This window comes from Ursus maritimus, unplaced genomic scaffold (genome assembly GCF_017311325.1).
Source record: "Ursus maritimus isolate PB19 unplaced genomic scaffold, ASM1731132v1 scaffold_12, whole genome shotgun sequence".
NCBI classification, from domain to species: domain Eukaryota; kingdom Metazoa; phylum Chordata; class Mammalia; order Carnivora; family Ursidae; genus Ursus; species Ursus maritimus.
The window spans coordinates 28,013,307-28,032,524 of NW_024423564.1; the positions used below are offsets into that span (position 1 = coordinate 28,013,307).

The following is a 19,218-nucleotide window of genomic DNA, read 5'->3' on the forward strand; positions in this document are numbered from 1 at the left end:
CTCATCCTTTCATTTCCATTTCTTTTTTTTTTTCTCTTCCCATCCCTCTCACCCTCCACCACTCCAGCAACCCTCGGTTTGCTTCCTGAGATTAAGAGTCTCTTATGGTTTGTCTCCCTCTCTGGTTTCATCTTGTTTCATTTTTTCCTTTCTTCCCCTATGATTCTCTGCCTGTTTCTCAAATTCCACATATCAGTGAAGTCATATAATTGTCTTTCTCTGATTGACTTACTTTACTTAGCATAACACCCTCCAGTTCCATCCACATCGTTGCAAATGGCAAGATTTCATTTTTTTTGATGGCTGCATAATATTCCATGGTAGTATATACCACATCTTCTTTATCCATTCATCTGTCGATGGACCTGTGGGCTCTTTCCCTAGTTTGGCTATTGTGGACATTGCTGCTAATAAACACTGGGGTCCAGGTGCCCCTTCAGATCACTACACTTGTATCTTTGGGATGAATCTCTAGTAGTGCAATTGCTGGGTTGTAGGGTAGCTCTATTTTCAACTTTCTGAGGAACCTCCATACTGTTTTCCAGAGTGGCTGCACCAGCTTGGATTCCCACCAACAGTGTAAGAGGGTTCCCCTTTCTCCGCATCTTCGCCAAAATCTGTCGTTTCCTGACTTGTTAATTTTAGCCATTCTGACTGGTGTGAGGTGGTATCTCATTGGGGTTTTGATTTGTATTTCCCTGATGCTGAGTGATGTTGAGCACTTTTTCATGTGTCTGTTGGCCATCTGGATGTGTCTGTTCATGTCTTCTGCCTATTTCTTGATTGGATTATTTGTTCCTTGGGTGTTGAGTTTGATAAGTTCTTTATAGATTTTGGATATTAGCCCTTAATCTGATATGTCATTTGCAAATATCTTCTCTCATTCTGTCGGTTGTCTTTTGGTTTTGTTGACTGTTTCCTTTGCTGTGCAAAAGCTTCTTACCTTGATGAAGTCCCGATAGTTCATTTTTGCCCTTGCTTCCCTTGCCTTTGGCGATGTGTCTAGGAAGATGTTGCTGCAGCTGAGGTCGAAGAGGTTGATGCCTGTGTTCTCCTCAAGGATTTTGATGGATTCCTGTCTCACATTTAGGTCTTTCATCCATTTTGAGTCTGTTTTTGTCTATGGTGTCAGGAAATGGTCCAGTTTCATTCTTCTGCATGTGGTTGTCCAATTTTCCCAACACCATTTGTTGAAGAGACTGTCTTTTTTCCACTGGATATTCTTTACTGCTTTGTCGAAGATTAATTGACCATAGAATTGAGGGTCCACTTCTGGGCTCTCTATTCTGTTCCATTGATCTATGTCTGTTTTGTGCCAGTACCATACTGTCTTGATGATTACAGCTTTGTAACAGAGCTTAAAGTCCGGGATTGTGATGCCACCAGCTTTGGTTTTCTTTTTCAACATTCCTCTGGCTATTTGGGGTCTTTTCTAGTTCCATATAAATTTTAAGATTATTTGTTCCATTTCTGTGAAAAAAGTTGATGGTATTTTGATAGGGATTGCATTAAATGTGTAGATTGCTCTAGGTAGCACAGATATTTTAACAATATTTGTTCTTCCAATCCATGAGCATAGAACGTTTCTCCATTTCTTTGTGTCTTCCTCAATTTCTTTCATGAGTATTCTACAGTTTTCTAAGCACATATTCTTTACCTTTTTGGTTAGATATATTCCTAGGTATCTTATGGTTTTTGGAGCAATTGTAAATGGGATCGACTCCTTAATTTCTCTTTCTTCTGTCTCGTTGTTGGTGTATAGAAATGCAACTGATTTCTGTGCCTTGATTTTATATCCTGCCACTGTATTGACTTCCTGTATGAGTTCTAGCAGTTTTGGGGTGGAGTCTTTTGGGTTTTCACTTCTATTTCTTGAAAACCTTTCTATCCTTTGGGCCCATCACAAACCCCACTTCTGTGAAACCCTCTTTTTTTTTTAAATCTTTCTTGTCAAGATATTTTGCTTCTTTGAAACTCCCAATAGTCTGTGCTTTTTTGCCATTTGATATATTTAACTTTCTACTGTAGTTACCTGTGCACACATTCATCTCCCTCTTTCCTCAACATCCAGCAGGCTGTAAAGTCTTTGAGTGCAGAGGCCTTGTTTAATATTGGTATCCCCACAGTGCCTAAAATATGGCCTTACCAGTAGCAGCTGCTCAATATACCCTTGTTGTCTCTTTTTAAATTCAAATTTCTAAGTATTTGGAAGCTTTTCAATTATTGTATAGATGCCAGCTTCTACACTGATTTATAGTTATGATGCTATAACGAAGTGTGGGTCTCATTTCCTTTTCTGGCATTTATGGTCTCTACTTATGTTGATTTTTATGGCATAGATTAGAGACATTAAAAAAAAAAGACTAAACCAACTCTTTAGAAGAAAAATCAGAGCTACAAATCAGGTACTTATCAATCCTTTAGCTAACAACAAGATGATACTATCTCAGAGAAGAAACTCAGGTTGCCTTACCATATCTAGTTTGTTTATTTATTGTTGAGAGAAAGAGAGAGAGAGCGAGCACAGACGCAGGGGGAGCAACAGGCAGAGAGAGAAGTAGGCTCCCCGCTGAGCAAGGAGCCTGATGTGGGACTCAATCCCAAGACCCTGAGATCATGACCTGAGCTGAACAAAGGCAGACGCTTAACTGTAAACTGAGCCACCCAGGTGTCCCACCATATCTAGTTTAAAGAAGATTTATCAATGAACACTTGAGATCTTTTCCTCAGTGACTAAAAAACAAAGTAGGAAGTAAAAAAAGAAAATGTTACTCTAGAACCACTTTATAAATTTCCTTAAATGTGATCTGAACAAAGAATCTAAAATTCACATGAGCAGATTTCTAGACATCCCTATTCACTGACAAGATTTATTTCTAGAATAAAATGTAAAGAATAATGTAGAAGAGGGAAAAGAGGTCCACGGATTGCAGTGAGGATTCTGTAAGCAAAATAGTTTTAAAACATATTTTCATGGGGTGCCTGGGTGGCTCAGTCAGTTAAGTGTCTGCCTTCAGCTCAGGTCATGATCCTGAGGTCCTAGGATTGAGCCCCACATCAGGCTCCCTGCTCACTAGAGAGTCTGCTTCTCCTTCTCCCTCTGCTGCTCCCCCTGCTTGTCCTCGCTTTCTCTCTCTCTCTGTCAAATAAATAAATAAATAAATAAATCCCCCCCACAACCCCCCTATATTTTTACATTAAAAACAATCAACATACACATTTTATTTTGCTCTTCACCACTCTAAGTATAATGCTGAGATACTAAATCACTCCATTGTTTCCTTTTGCAGGTTCCTCAGCTTTGATGTGGAGAGCAATATAGTATCAGCTAATATAATGTCAGTCTGTAGTAGAAAGAGAGTAAAGGAATCTTGAGGGGTGTTCCTCCCCTTGACTTAAATGAGTACTCTATAATCTTTCCACAGAAAGAGTGACTAGCCGTATCATTCAGTGCATTTCTTTGCCAAGCTTAATGACTAAGATCATTAAGTAATAATACTTGGGCAGAATCACCATGGTTCTTTATCAGCAAAACTAAATTGTTTTCTATGCTAAATATACTCATCCTCATTGTCTCTTTCAGTACCCTTTCACATACTGCATTGGAAAAACTTCTTACTTATAACATCTCATAGTTGAATTCACACTACTAAGTTGACTTAACCTGGATATAGTCTAACCTCTCATTTTGCCAACAAGAAAAATAATGCATGGTGCACTGGGTGTTATATGCAACTAATGAATCATCGAACTTTACATCAGAAACCAGGGATGTAATGTATGGTGACTAACATAATATAATAAAAAAATTAAAAAAAAAAAAGAAAAATAATGCATGGTGCACTGGGTGTATTATATGCAACTAATGAATCATGGAATTTTACATCAAAAACCAGGGATGTACTGTATGGTGACTAACATAATATAATAAAAAATATTATTATTAAAAAAAAAGAAAGAAAAATAATGCAAAATGAGGTTAAGAAACTTGTGCAAGGCTACACTGCCAGTGCAAAGGAAAAAAACAGGATAAAATCCAGAACGAGACCGAATTCAGGGTTTAAGAGGCCCTTGCATAGCTAAAGGTAGTCTGTATGGTAAGGGAATTACATTTAATGAAGGTATTGTAATGATTAATAAAAATTACTTACATGCATTTAAATTGCATTTACTTTTCTCCTGGACACAAAGCTAAAGTCTCAAAATCAAGAGGCATGTGAGGCTATTACTATTAAGGACTTCTAAGAAAAATCAAGTAGAAAAGAAGAACGTACCATGAAGAAGCATGTCATTATGGGCTTTCTACTTCATAACTATTATCTAGGAAATGGAGATAAAAACTTTGATTATAAAAGACTATGCTAGCCAAATAAAATAAAATGTTTTTCTTATAACAGATGGTTTATGCCCTGATAATGTTTGTATTTAGTGCTTTAGGATTACCTATTAATAAGGAAGCAGGGATGCTTTCCATTGATATTTCTAATTCAAAGCAAACAAGTTCTTTGTAACTCACTTTGTAGTGATATATTACACATAGGTTTGTTTAAAGGGCTGGGCTGTAGTGACTTTAAACTTTATATCTAAATCCTGCTTGTGACAGATCTTTAAGAGCAGCTTTGTAGATGAGAGCTGGAAAAGCTTTTCTTCATAAATGTTGCTATGTAACAATTCTCTCAGACTAGTGGCTCCCGCTTTTTTTTCAATGCTCTGACACTGAAATGGAACCAACCAGTGGTGTCCATATGCAACATTATCTCATTCTTACAGTGCAGATCCCTGAGGCTGGGGATAACAATGCCGTTAAGCCTCTAGCTTCCTAGCCTCCCCAGGCCTGTCCTCTGTGAGCTCAGTCAGGATGTGAAAAGTTATTGGTAGATACAGAGACTGACTCCTCAAGTCAAGGCTGTGACTGGTAAGGGCCAAGTGCTGCTTGCAACCTGCAAGTCACCAGTGCTGCCACTGTTGCTGCTGGGGATGAGGAAGCTAGAGGGAATATCTTTTTGTTGAGGATCTTGGTGACTTTAATATGTATTGTGGCCTGAAACTGGGGACTCTCAGCAATTTGTGGTTAAAAACAGTAATATTATAAAATTGTCAAAATATGAGGAATTCTGAGGGGAAAAAAATCACTGGCTTTTGTTAAAAATGTAAACAAGTATTTTTTCTTTAGAAAATATCTGGATTCCTAGAGTAAAGTTACTTCAATTTAAAAATACATTTTTCTTATATGAACTCTCAGCAGTAAGTATGGGGAGGGTTAGAAATAATAGAACTATTATTTAATCCTCAGTAAACAAATACTTAAACTTCACTATGACAATGGTACTGTGATAGTAAACATCATAAGATAAACAAATCCAAGATTTACAAGAAAAAAACAAACAAAAGGAGGAATTTTATGGATACTGAGAAATCCAAAAAAAAAAAAATAACACTTGTTACGACTCAGACATTCGATTTATATGGTCTTATAATTTAACACTATGGTCTTTCTGAAAGGGTGGTGGTCAGAAGTAGTCATTTTGCATATTAAGGAGAAATTCCTAGAACATAAGTTGGTATTACAAGTCCATGAAGGTCTAAAATCACTCACAATGGGCATATTTGAGTTTTGGAAAAACTGCAAATATGAGCCTCTAAAATGACTATTCAGTATGAGGTAAGAAGAGAAGACCTTTACAGTTCAATAATCTATGGAGACCTCAGCAGAAATTTATAAAAGTGAAGCCACCTTGGAAAACAGGCTAGCAGTTCCTCAAAAGATTAAACAAAGAAGCTACCATATGATGGTAACTCTACTTTCAGATATATATACAAGAGAACTGAAACATACGTTCATACCAAAACTTGTAAACAAATGTTCACAATAGCCAAAAAGTAGAAACAATCTAAATGTCCATCAGCTGATTAATGGATAAATAAAACGTGGTATATCCATAAAATGGAATATCACTCAGACATAAAAAGGAATGAAGTACTGTTATGTGCTACAACATTAATGAACTTTGAAAACATGTTAAGTGAAAGATGCCTGACACAAAAGGCCACATATTATATTATCCCATCTGTATAAAATGTTCAAAATAGGTAAATCCATAGAGACAGAAGTAGATTAGTGGTTGCCAGGGGATGAAGGAAAAGGAAATTGGGACCAAGCTAATAGATATGAAGTTTCTTTTTGGGGTGATGGTAATGTTCTGGAATTAGACAGTGATAACCGTTACGTAATACAGTAAATATACTAAAAACCAGTGAATGGTCCACTTTAAAATGGTGAATTTCATGTTATATGAATTTATATCTCAATAAAAATTCAATTAAATATAAAAAATTCCATAATTAGAAGGAAAAATAAAAAATTATTTCAATGATCTTCCATTATGGTCTCAACTACTCAGAACCAAATTGGGAATGTTAGAAGGAAGGCCTTAGAATACTTCTGAAAACCAATAAATTTCTAAGGAACCATCTCTTCATTTTTCATGGTATGCTCACAAAGTTCTCTAAGGAAATTAGTGATGGGTGGGCTAAAAAAACAATCTGCGGAGGCAAAAAGCCTTAGTCACATCTTTCTGCTCATGCCTGGTACCCTAGGGAAGTGACTCTTCTGAGTGTCTATCTGTATGATGGTTACCTAAAGTGGCTGCGCATACCCAGTGAAGGCTTTTGTTTAGTGGTCATGGTCAAGTTGAGCTTGTTTAAATACCATTCCTCAGGACTTAACATGCTACTCCCTAAACGACAGGCATACTGAAAGCTTTTAGGGGGAATAAACTATTGCATGGTCTCTGCCTAAGAAGTGGGCCACAGTTCACTGGAAACAGACAGTTCAGATAAATAAAATGAAAGCAGACATTTTTGGAGATGATCTTGAAAGCTTTCCATTAGAGAACACCAAGGGCATAAAACTAGGAATAGCATGTATCCATGTTAGACTACCACAAGTCACTCTCTACCGTCCCTAAGTAATACAAAGTATTCATCTCCTTCATTAGATAATCAAATCATTCCCATGGAACAACACTTACCCCTCTCTCTGGCTACCCACTAAAGGACATTCACCTCCTATGCTACAATTAACCATGGACTGTCATAATACAAAGTAGCGGCTATTTACAAAGGTTAGCTTGGGTAGAAAAGTTACATTTTAAATATGAAAAGTCAATGAGGAAACCGATTCCCATTTCTGGCATGTGGCTATACACATAAAGTACATTAGGCCAGTTAATCTGCTTCTCCGTAGCCCTCTATATAGTTTCTCTTTGGCGGCTAGTCTGGACCTTTCTCCAGATTTCTCAGTTTTTGGTCAACATCTACATAGTCCCATCTTGTGTTATAGGCTGAAGTATAATGAGAGCCCAAAGAAGACTGGGAAGACCAAGAACAAAGGGAAGAGGAAAAGGAGAAAAGGGATCAAGCTGATGGGGGTGTCCTATAACTATAAAATCTTCTCAGAATACCAGTCAAAATATTCTCAAAGAAACTATACTGAGTACCGAGACCATGATGAAAAGCGATTCTACAGTTTCTGTTTTTCCTATATTAGGAATAGGATGAGAATTATGAGGATAGAAAAACAAATATGATAACACTATGAGGAGGCATCACAAAATGGACTTTAATTATTATGCTTGCTAATTTGGTATATAAACACATCAAAATTATACAAATACATTAACTAGCTTTACACAATAGAGTATATAGGCACTAAAATACTTATAGCAGACTGCCTATATATTTACATACATCTTTATGAAAAATCATGCATCAAGACTATGGAAAGAGCCTAATATATTAGAGCATTACTTTGTGGGAAAATCAGATTCAACTCTGTATTCTTTCAACATATAGTATGTAAGAGTAAAGTCTGATAAAGTTCAACTAAGCTAAAAAATTACTATAAGCAAGTGCTTAAGCAATAACACCAATTACCAGGCTACTTTACTGCATTTCTAATGAGTTATTAAAAAACAAAAAGAGGGGCACCTGGGTGGCTCAGTTGGTTAAACATCTGTCTTCAGCTCAGGTCATAATCTCGGGGTCCTGGGGCTGAGCCCCCATATCAGGCTCCCTGATCAGTGGGGAGTCTGCTCCTTCCTCCCCCTCTACCCCTCCCCCTGCTTGTTCTCTTTCTCTCTCACAAAAATAAATAAATAAAATCTTTAAAACAAAACAAAAAAAATACTGGGTCAATTATCAGTATTACAGATGTTCTATGTAAGGAGTACTTCAGAATCTTTGCTAATTGTAACATTTACTAAATAAACATGAAAGCACTAAAGGGAAATTAATTCCTTCACTGTTAAATAAATGTATACTGTTTAAGCTCTGATTTAAAAGGTCTTTCTGTGTGCTCTTGACAACTATTTAAGGTCTGAGTACAAAGTATAAATATCCATAAACGTTGCAGTCATACTGGCCATTCAAGTCATATGGAGAAATCTAAATGAAATGGGACTAGGTCATGATGTAGTTTTACATAAAAGTGTATTATTTCATTGGGTGTATAAAGATGAAGTGTGTAATTTGATTTGATTAATTCCTTCCTGAGATTATACAGGTATAAAACTCCCATCAGTATACACTGATAGATTACACATTGTGGTATAAATTTTTCTAATGTTAACTTCCCTTGCAGTTTCACAGGTGTATTATGAGGAAATGATGATTTGCTACAGAAACACCTTATTTACTATTAAGAATACAGATGTGAAAATTCAAGAACCAGCCCTCTTTCATTCTTCTGGACCACCATGTTTTGCTCAAAATATTGATTTTTTTCCCCTCTAACAAAAGTTAGACTGGAGCCAGTACAGCAAAAATGCTAAAAAAAAAAAAAAAAAAAAAAAGTACATTTTCTAAGTAGTTCTCAAGAGGAATTTTGATACAGCTTTCATTTGTTAAACAAGTGCTAATAATAACAAAACCTTGCAATGTTCATATACAAAGAATAGTACCATTGTTATATAATACTGAATATATTGTCTTATTATACTCATCTTCAGTGACTATAACTGCCATTCAGAATCTTTTTCCTAGCTATAAAGATTTATAAGAAGTTTACTTTTTTTTTTTTTTTAAGATTTTATTTATTTATTTGACAGAGATAGAGACAGCCAGTGAAAGAGGGAACACAAGCAGGGGGAGTGGGAGAGGAGGAAGCAGGCTCACAGCAGAGGAGCCTAACGTGGGGCTCGATCCCACAACGTCGGGATCACGCCCTGAGCCGAAGGCAGACGCTTAACCGCTGTGCCACCCAGGCGCCCCAAGAAGTTTACTTTTAACATGAATTCTAGAAACATCTGCAAGTAATGATTAAAAATTCCACTGGAAATTTGAGAGTAGATGCAAAGGTTTTCCAAATCATAGAATAATTATTAAAAAAAAAAAAGATAATCCCACGTATGCCTATGTTCAATCTTAGTGGCAATAAATTAAAAGGCTGAGTAGTGTGGTTATTGCTCCACAAATATGTGTGAATATGTTACTTCCTTTCTCCTTTTATGTGCATGTCTCTTTGGATGTCTAAAGTCTCCATATTTTTCCCTGTGTTTAAGATCCTTCATCCAATGTTGGCCTTCAAGTCTACTTTTTCTTCCCCCAACAACAAAATGCCTATCCCAAAAAGTAATTATGAACTCTAAGTGGGCAGAAAGAGGGGTATAGTGTATAATTATACTTTAGAGAAGTCAATGGGATTAGTATTTAACTAAGTATTTTAATTTTACCCCCATCTCATAAAGTAATATTTACTCTAAAAGAATAATAAAAGAACAAGACAGAATGAAGGGACTTATGAGTTGAGAAGAGATTCTTTGGGGGAAGAAATATGAAAAGCTAAAGGAGACTTTCTGAGAAAAGAGGAAATAAATAAAATAATACTGGGACAGGAGACAAAAGTCTTAGAAGCTGATGACCAAAGAATAAGGGGTTTCAGCTAGTGAAATACAGAAGGTGCAAATGCAGAATGGAAGGGATCAGGAATACCCTGCAAGGAGGGCCAATGGCAAAAGTAAGAATTATGAGAAAGTAATATTTGAAAGGCAAAAACCAAGAAAATTTCAGCTCACTTGGTGTCTACAGTGACCAAGGATTTTAAAAGAAGCCAGAAGAGCCCTAACTGGACAGAATTTTAGTTATGCAGGTATCAAAAGGACCAAGAACCAGGAGAAGGATGGACAGATGTAGCTAGGGGTTAATGTATAATGAAAGAGAAGGATACAAGGTGAATGACAAAAGGAACTAGTCAGTGTTTACTGCTACCTCAAGACCGCGTAACGTGCAACAGGCAATACAAATAAGATGTGTGCACTTTGTGTCTTAACTTCAATTAAGTTACTATTTTTATGGGTCACTGACCCTTGAAATAAGAGGTTCCCTATACTATATCCAAAGTTGGGAAGTCATATAGTGCCTAAAAGGATTAGCAAAGCTTTCAATATTTTGTGCCACATGGGGGCCTTTATTAAAATCAAACACTAGAAGTTTATTTTTGTGTGGAATAATCATTTGAAATTTTAAAGGCAGTCTTTATTATTTCATTTTCTATACTTTTTTTTCCCCTTCCTATACATTTTGGAGAAGATGTGTCAAGAGTTTGATACAAAAAAAAGTAGGACCTAACATGTATTCTCAGTAAGCAGCTGCTCATTAAGATAATACTTCCAGTTACTGGCTTAGAAAGCAAGATTCTGAGATTACTGCTTGGCGCAGGCCTGTGACTTGTCAACCAAAAAAGTTACTTCCTCTTTAGTATAATGAATTGCAGAAGTACAGTTAAACAGTTATCTATGAGGGTTTATTGGCAGGCATAGGATATGGTGGGTGAGCAGAGATACTGATATTTTTTTTTTGCTAGTGACCAAAATATTTACAAATTTCAGAAAATGGAAAGAACTTTCTAAAAAATTAATAAGATGTTTCACAAATAACCAATTCAACTGGAACACTGAATAGTAGAAATGACAAAAGATTTGTTCTTATGGTTGATAAAAAATTTATATCAGGGCATTCAAGTAAAGTTACTTTCTGTGTTCTGATTTAATGAATCATGTGAGTTGTATCTGGTTGGGTGACACAGATGCTGGCTCACTGAAGCTTAGTCTAATGCCTCCCAGCATAGCCTTCCTTGGGACAGTGAAGACAGAGTAACATGTCAGACTGAAGAAATATCAAAGAAAGAGAAAGCAGGACTGGAGATGCTATGAGGCTGGCTCATAACACTTCTTGACCTGAGTGTTCAGTAAGTATTCAATGTCCTATAGGCTTCAATGACCTAACAAGCACCAAGTAGCTACAGTAATGCAGTAATGAATGGTCCTCAAAAGAAGACTTGCAACTCAAGCTGAAAAACCCTGTTTTAACCCTCCTGAAAGACAGCTTTAGAAACCACTAAGTGATTTCTTAAAAGGTGAATGAGTATTAAATGTTTCATATATGCTTGTGCACTAAGTATCTACTTTAGTTCCTTTACATCTGTTTGATTTTAAAGATGTATATTAGTTTGGAAATTAAAACTTTCCTAAAGCTATTAATGATAAAATACATTGGAAAAAAATGAAATAGCATTAAGTACGTTGGTAAAACTACAGCTATAAAATAGTGAGACCCATTCAATGTTAATAAAAATGCACTGTTAAAAATGAAATTAAAGGACTTATCCATATATCGTCCACATGGAGACGTTCTCCTCTTTCAAAAGATAACAAATAATATTTGTGAAGAGAAAGGCCCTCAGAAGAAAAGATGGTAAAAAAGATAAAGAGAATAATTAAAGTTTATCAAAATACTGGCATATCACTTTACATGAAAGTTATTTCATCACATAGGAAAGGACAGTAAGGCACAAAACAGAGGTACATTTTCCAAAGATGCTTATAAAATCAATGAATAACTTGGTTTTTCCCCAATCAAAATTCTATTTAGTATTTAGAGTTAAAATCTGAAGGAGTACTTACAATGACAGCAACACCACAGCAATTAAGGTCCACTCTGCAGGTTTGTGTATAATATTTCTATTTGTTAATCTGTAAGACAGGAAGATAAAGTTTACCAAAGGATTGTTACATTTAAATACACAAACCATCTATCTTTAGATAAAATCAGATGACGTCATGTGTCAAAAAGCACTATTTTCCATTCTTTTTATATTTGATAGGAGTCAGCAGTATAATACTGTGGCTTGATCTTCAGTATCTGATAATGACCATCTCAAAAGAAAGTGCTCCAGCCCCACTTCTATATATTTATAATAATATTACTGTTAGACAAGATGGGAATATAGAACAATTATGGGCAACTAAATTGCATGGTTTATTAAAGTACACACACACACACACACACACACACATATACAATGGAATACTACTCAGCCATCAAGAAAATGAAGTCTTGCCATTTGCAATGACATGGATGGAACTGGAGGGTATTATGCTAAGCAAAATAAGTCAATCAGAGAAAGACAATTATATGATCTCACTCATATGTGGAATTTAAGAAACAAAACAGAGGATCACAGGAGAAGAGAGGGTAACTGGGTGATGGACACTGAGAAAGGCATGTGATGTAATGAGCATTGGGTATTACATAAGACTGATGAATCACTGACCTCTACCTCTGAAACCAATAATACATTATATGTTACTTAATTGAATTTCAATTAAAAAAAAAAACAAAGTTTTAAAAATTCAGAAATTAATTCTATCACTTAGCAGTTAATAAAATACATTGTAGTCAACTGAGTTTCTCAGAAACGATTTGGAAAAATTGCTCTAAATAAAACATGATATAAATCAGTAAGAAAAAAAAGGTAGACAATGATATTTAATAAAGGAACGTTACCCAAAATAGACAAAGAATACTTAAAATGTAACAACAGGAACACAAATAGCCCAATTAAAAAATGGGCCAAACACCTTAACAGACATCTCATCAAAGATAACAAATGACAAATAGGCAGATGAAAAGATGCTCCACATTGTATCTCATAATAGAACTGCAATTTAAAACGAAAATGAGATGCTACCGTACACCAATCACAACGGCCAAAATCCTGAACACTGACAAAACCAAATGCTGAATCAAAATCCATCTGCAAGTCATACATTTGCTACAACTGAGAAACCTACACTGACCTCATTATCACATTAGTCCAATGTTTGGCTCTGTAGTAAAGATGTGGAGAAACAAGGACTCTCATTCATTGCTGATGGGAATGCAAAATGGTCACAGCAACTTTGAAAGTTTGGTGCTTTCTTACAAAACTAAACATACTCCACCATCCGATCAGCAATCATGTTCCTTGGTATTTACCCAAAGGAGTCAACAACTTATGACTATAAAAAACCTGCACGCAGATGTTTATAGCAGCTCTATTTTACAACTTCCAAACTTGGAAGCAACCAAAATGTCCTTCAGTAGGTGAATAGAAAAATAAGCTGTGGTACATCCAGATAATGGAATATTATTCAGCCCTAAAGATATGTGCTATTAAACTGCAAAAAGATGTGGAGGTACTTTATTTTTTTTAAAGAGATTTATTTATTTGTCAGAGAGAGCACAAGCAGGGGGAGAAGCAGGCAGAGGGAGAAGTAGGCTCCCTGCTGAGCAAGGAGCCTGACGCGGGACTCAATCCCAGGACCCTGGGATCATGACCTGAGCTGACGGCAGACGTTTAACCGACTGAGCCACCCAGGCATCCCAATGGAGGTACTTTAAATGCATATTACTTAAGTGAAAGAAGCCAGTCTGAAAGGCTACATACTGTATAATTCCAATTATATGACATTTGGGAAAAGGTAAAACTATGGAGATAGTAAAAAGATCAGTGGTTGTCAGGGGTTGTGGAATGGGGGTGGGGGGAGTAGACAAATAGGTGGAGCATAGAGGTGCTCTAGGTCAGTGAAAATACTGTATAATAATGATAGGTACATGTCATACAGTCATCCAAACCCACAGATTATATAATACCAAGAGTGAACTCTAATGTAAAATGTGGACTCTGGGTGACAATGATGTTGTCAATGTGGGTTCATCAACTGCAGCAAATCTGTAACTCTGGTTGGGAGGTTGCTAATGGGGGAGGCTATGCATATGTGGGGGCAAGGACTATTATAGGGAATCTTTGTACCTTTTTCTCAATTTCGCTATGAACTTAAAACTGCTCTTAAAATATAGTAAAAAAAACACACACACACACAAAAACAAAAACAAAAAACCCACCAGCCAATAAACAAATAGACAAAGGATATAAGCAAGCAATTTATAGAGGAGGAAAGCTGAATGGTCAGTAAACATTTGAACAAGAGTTTAATTTCACCAGTAAACATTTGAACAAGAGTTTAACTTCACTAGTGATCTGAAAAACTAATATAAAAGCAAAAATTCACTCCATCACATTGGCAAAGTAAAATACTAATAATTTCAAAGGTTGGTGAGAATATGAAGATAGTATTTTTAATTCTTGTTGATGTGAGCTATCACACAATTTGACAATATCTAATAAAGCTGAAATGTATATAAATAGCTCAACTATTTCACTTGTAGATACGAACCCTAAACAAACTCTCACTTATGTTTAAGGAAATATGTACAGTTAATATGCTTGTAACAGGAAAAAAATAATAAATTGTGGCATTTTTACAGAATACTAAAGAGGTCAAAATAATGAATGAACTAGACTTACATATTTTGCTCATCATAATTAGAATCAAAGACAGCAAGTTTGGTATCACATTATTTATATAACTCAAGGACAGACAATACTCGGTATTATTTATGGATATACAGGAGTAGAAGTATAAGAACAAAGACTAGAAAGATACATATCAAATTCACAGTATCAGTTGCTTCTGGGGGAGGAAAGGAGAATGGATTGGGAAAGAGAACAAAGGGGAATTCATGTCAGGGCCTTTGCAGTGGCTATTCCATTGCCTGAAACTATCTTCCACTGGTAAGTTTTCTTGTCACCTTCACAATAAGGCCTATATGGACCACCATATTAAAAAGTGAAACTTCTAGGGGTACCTGGGTGGCTCAGTTAGCTAAGCGTCCAACTCTTGATTTTGGCTCAGGTCATGATCTCCAGGTGGTGAGGTCGAGCCCTGTGTAGGGCTCTATGCTCAGTGGGGAGTCTGCTGGAGATTCTCTCTCTCTCCCTCTGCTAACATGTGCACACTTTCTCTCAGATAAATAAATCTTAAAAAAAAAAAAAAAAAGTGAAACTTCTTTCCACTTCCCATCCCCAGATTCTTGACTCCCTTACCCAGCTATATCTTTTTCTTTTTTTCTCCTATTCCAGTTATCGCCTTTTTTTTTTTTTAAGATTTATTTTATTTATTTCAGAAAGAGTATGGGAAGGAATAGGGAGAGAGACTCCAGGCTGAGCACAGAGCGCAACACATGGCTGGAGCCCACTGTGGGGCTCGATCCCACAATGCTGAGATCAGACCTGAGCTGAGACCAAGAGTCGACCCTCAACTGCCTGTGCCACCCAGGCGCCCCTCCACCATCACCTTCTAACATACAGTTATTGTTTATTATCTGTTTGTTTTTTTGGCCTGTGGCAGAGATCTATATGTTCTTCACCTATTTATTTCAGATTGATTTCTTAAGTGTTCAGAATGATTTGGTATTTATCTAGCTGTGTTCAAGGGATGAGGCAAGCATAGGGCCCCCTACTACTCTGCCATCTTAGCTCCTTTCTCTTCACCTATTTATTCCAAATACCCAGAACAAGGTATTCATTTTTTTCTAAATAAGTGACTTAACCTTTAATATTTTAATTAAAAAATATACATCTGGATCAAATATTACAAAATATTAATAACTATTAATTCTGAGTAGAGAATATGTGTATCTTTATTACATTAATCTGAATTTTTCCCATGGTTAATATGTTTTACAAAATTTTAAAAAGTCCAGATGATATAAAGTATACTCTAGTGGTTAAAAATTCTGACAGACATATGGGTTCGATACTCAGATCTGTCAGTTGGCCTTACTTGGGACACATTCAACAGCTGTAAAACTTTTCATTCAATAAAACAGGAACAATAGTACTACCTACTCATAGAGTTCTTGTGAGGACTAAATGTACAGAAGACATCCATGCTGCCAAATTCAACGGACATTCCTCAGTCCTCATCTTAATCTATTAGCAATATTTGACACAACCAATACTTCCTTTCTCCTTGGGACACTTTCTTTACCCTGCTTTCCGCCGGCTTGATTTCCCTCTCTCTCACTGGCACTCTTTCTCAGACCTTATGATTTTGGATAACTCCGTGGCCTCTGCCCTTGGGTCTCTCATTTCCTCGGTGCTGTTATCCAATCTCATAGCTTTAAATATTAGATAACTATGTGCTGACAGCTCTCATATTTATGATCCCTAGCCTGGACCCTTTCCTTGAATTCCAGACTTCTGAATCTAATGGTCTCAGTAATGGCTATGCAATCCTTCCAGAATCCAGTTGCTTAGGCCAAAAATCTTGTGGTTAACTTGGCTCTCTTGATGTCCCATATCCAACCAGTCATCAAATCCTGATGGTACTATCTTCAAAAGAGAATCTGATAACTTTTTACCTCCACAGCTTTCACCTTGGTCCACTTCACTTCTTGCCTAGATTACCGAGACAGCATTCTGAATGGTCTTCCTGCCTCTGCCCATCTATTGTAATTCTCAAATCAGCAGAGTGATGTTGTTAAAAATATGTCAGATCATATCATTCCTCCCTTCAGAATCAACCAATTGCTCTCCATCTCACTTGGAGTAAAAGTGAAAGAATGACCATAGCTATAAGGCCTATATAATCTCTACCACACCCATCCCCGCCCTTTACTTCTCTGACCATATTTCTTTGTACCTTTGCCTCTCCTCATTTCTCCAGCCTCACTAGTATCCTTAATATTTTATGAATACACCAGGCCTCCTGTACCTATCATATTTCCACAAATAGCAACATGGCTTGCTCCCTCACCAACTTTAAGATCTTTTTATAAATGGCATCCTCTCCATGAGGTCTTCCCTGACCAGGCTATCCGTCACAGATAAAAAAATCCAACTACCTCCCCTTCCTCAGTACCAACCCCTTTCCCTGCTTCTGGGGAGAAAAGGAAAAGAATGAAATGAGAAAGGAGAAAGGGCATATTACCACATAATGATAATACATACATTGTTCTTATTTACATATCCTTTCTATTAGAATAGTTCCATGAGAGAAGGAATTTTTGTCTGTTTTGTTCACTGCTTTGTCTGGAGCAACTAAAACAGAATCTAGCACATGACCAAAAAAGGTCAAAGGATAAGCATGTAAAAACATGGCAAAAACAGTTAAAAATAAATTCCTTTTCTTTTTCTTTTTTCTTTTTTTTTCTAGGAAGATCGGTAGGAGAAGAAAGGGATAAAGAAGGGGGGTAATCAGAAGGGGGAATGAAGCATAAGAGACTATGGACTCTGAGAAACAAACTGTGGGCTTCAGAGGGGAGGGGGGTGGGGGAACGGAATAGGCTGGTGACAGGTGGTGGGGAGGGCACGTATTGCATGGTGCACTGGGTGTTATACGCAACTAATGAATCATCGAACTTTACATCAAAAACCAGGGATGTACTGTATGGTGACTAACATAATAAAAAACATTAAAAAAAAAAAAAGAAATTCCTTTTCTACTATACTCAAATCTCCCAAAGTTAAGCCAAATTTAAGATTTCATGAATTCATTTACTCACCCAGCAAAAAATGTATTGAGTGCCTGCTCTATATCACTGTTTCAGGCACTGGGGAAAACACAAGATCTTTTTGTGTCAAAATATAATTTTAGTTCAAATCAGATTTAGAAAAATATCTTGACCCAACACTGATGACAGTGAATCTTCACCAAGCAACTTCTGATGGCACCACTATGGCAAGAAAATCAAAATAACATTCTGGATAATGACTGTGATGCAATTCAGTGGAAAGGACAGCTCTATTCACAGGGGAAAGATTCTTCAAAGAGCTGAAAAAGCTGCTTTATGTGTAAGTTCTAATAGGCTCTCAACTCTGCTTGTACATTAGAATCACCTGAGGGGTTTTTAAAGAATACTGATGTCTGGACCCGACCCTAACCAAATGAAACTCAATCCCCAGGGGTGAAGCCAGGCATCTGTAGTTGTTAAAAGCTCCCCAGGTAATTCTGATGCACAACTGGTTTGAGAATCACTGTTTTACAAGTTCCTATTATTGATTATCATTTCAAAGGGAAGGATATGGTTATTTATGTCAACTCTTTTCCACTGTCAGTATCGATTGAAAAGATCTCTCAACATTAGTCCCTGATCATCAATATGGCATTGTTTTTTTTAGAGACTTTGTGTAGAAGCCGTAGCCCACAAGTAGTCACATACCAGCTGAAGTTGTCCTACTAGGATCTGAAGACCTCATGAGTTATCTTAGTAGAGGTAATTCTGTACTCTAAGTAACTGACATTTTCCTAAAAAGCAGCAAAACCAATTTAAGCAATTTTTATTAAAGCTATAGACGCTGACCTGCAGGTACTAAAAGTAAAGAATTAAAAAATAATTAACATCAAGGTTTCTTATATTTGTGTGTGATTAATGATCTTGTAGTTGCATTGCTTCTGTGACATCTAATAAGGGTAACAACCTCAGTAATTAGATCATGTCATTCAGATACACTGTTATTACCTGAACATTCACTTTCAAATCTAAACATTCTAGATGAAGTATACATGTCCTTATGTATTTTTGTCCGTCAGAAAAATAAAATGCTGCAGTAATCAATGATGCCTGTGAAAACCATTAATTTTACGTACAAAACAATTAGCAAAAAATTTTAATTATTTAGCAAAACAGATCAACAGTTAATACAAATGGTAAATACATTAAATAGATTACGTTCTTGAGAATGCTGTATCTTGGAAAAAATGTTTAAATAAATTCAAACAATGTTAGGACAGAATAGGGCTTAGATTTTATCATAATTTGATCTCTGCAGAACTCTATTATGTACCAGCATTCACAACATTAAAGAAAATAACTGTTGTTAAAAAGGAACAACAGGCCCCAAAATGGAGTCCCTTATGCTAAGACCCACCAAGACTTAACACCTAACCTAACTGTAGTTTCAGCCTCTCCCAGGAGTGGAGTTTTAAACCCATCAGTCTGGAATTTCCTGATCACCACTAAGGAGGTAATCTGCATGATAAAACCCCCTGCCTT

The 19,218-nt window shown here is 36.4% G+C and overlaps 1 protein-coding gene across 1 annotated transcript in view; it reads right to left on the reverse strand.

Moving 5' to 3' along the window:
- RPAP2 (RNA polymerase II associated protein 2) overlaps window positions 1–19,218 on the reverse strand; it is an 86,902-nt gene that overhangs the window by 25,876 nt on the left and 41,808 nt on the right. Inside the window, exon 11 of the mRNA XM_008697712.2 lies at window positions 11,961–12,029. Coding sequence (XP_008695934.1) covers window positions 11,961–12,029 — 69 coding nt within the window. The remainder of the gene's footprint in view (window positions 1–11,960; window positions 12,030–19,218) is intronic.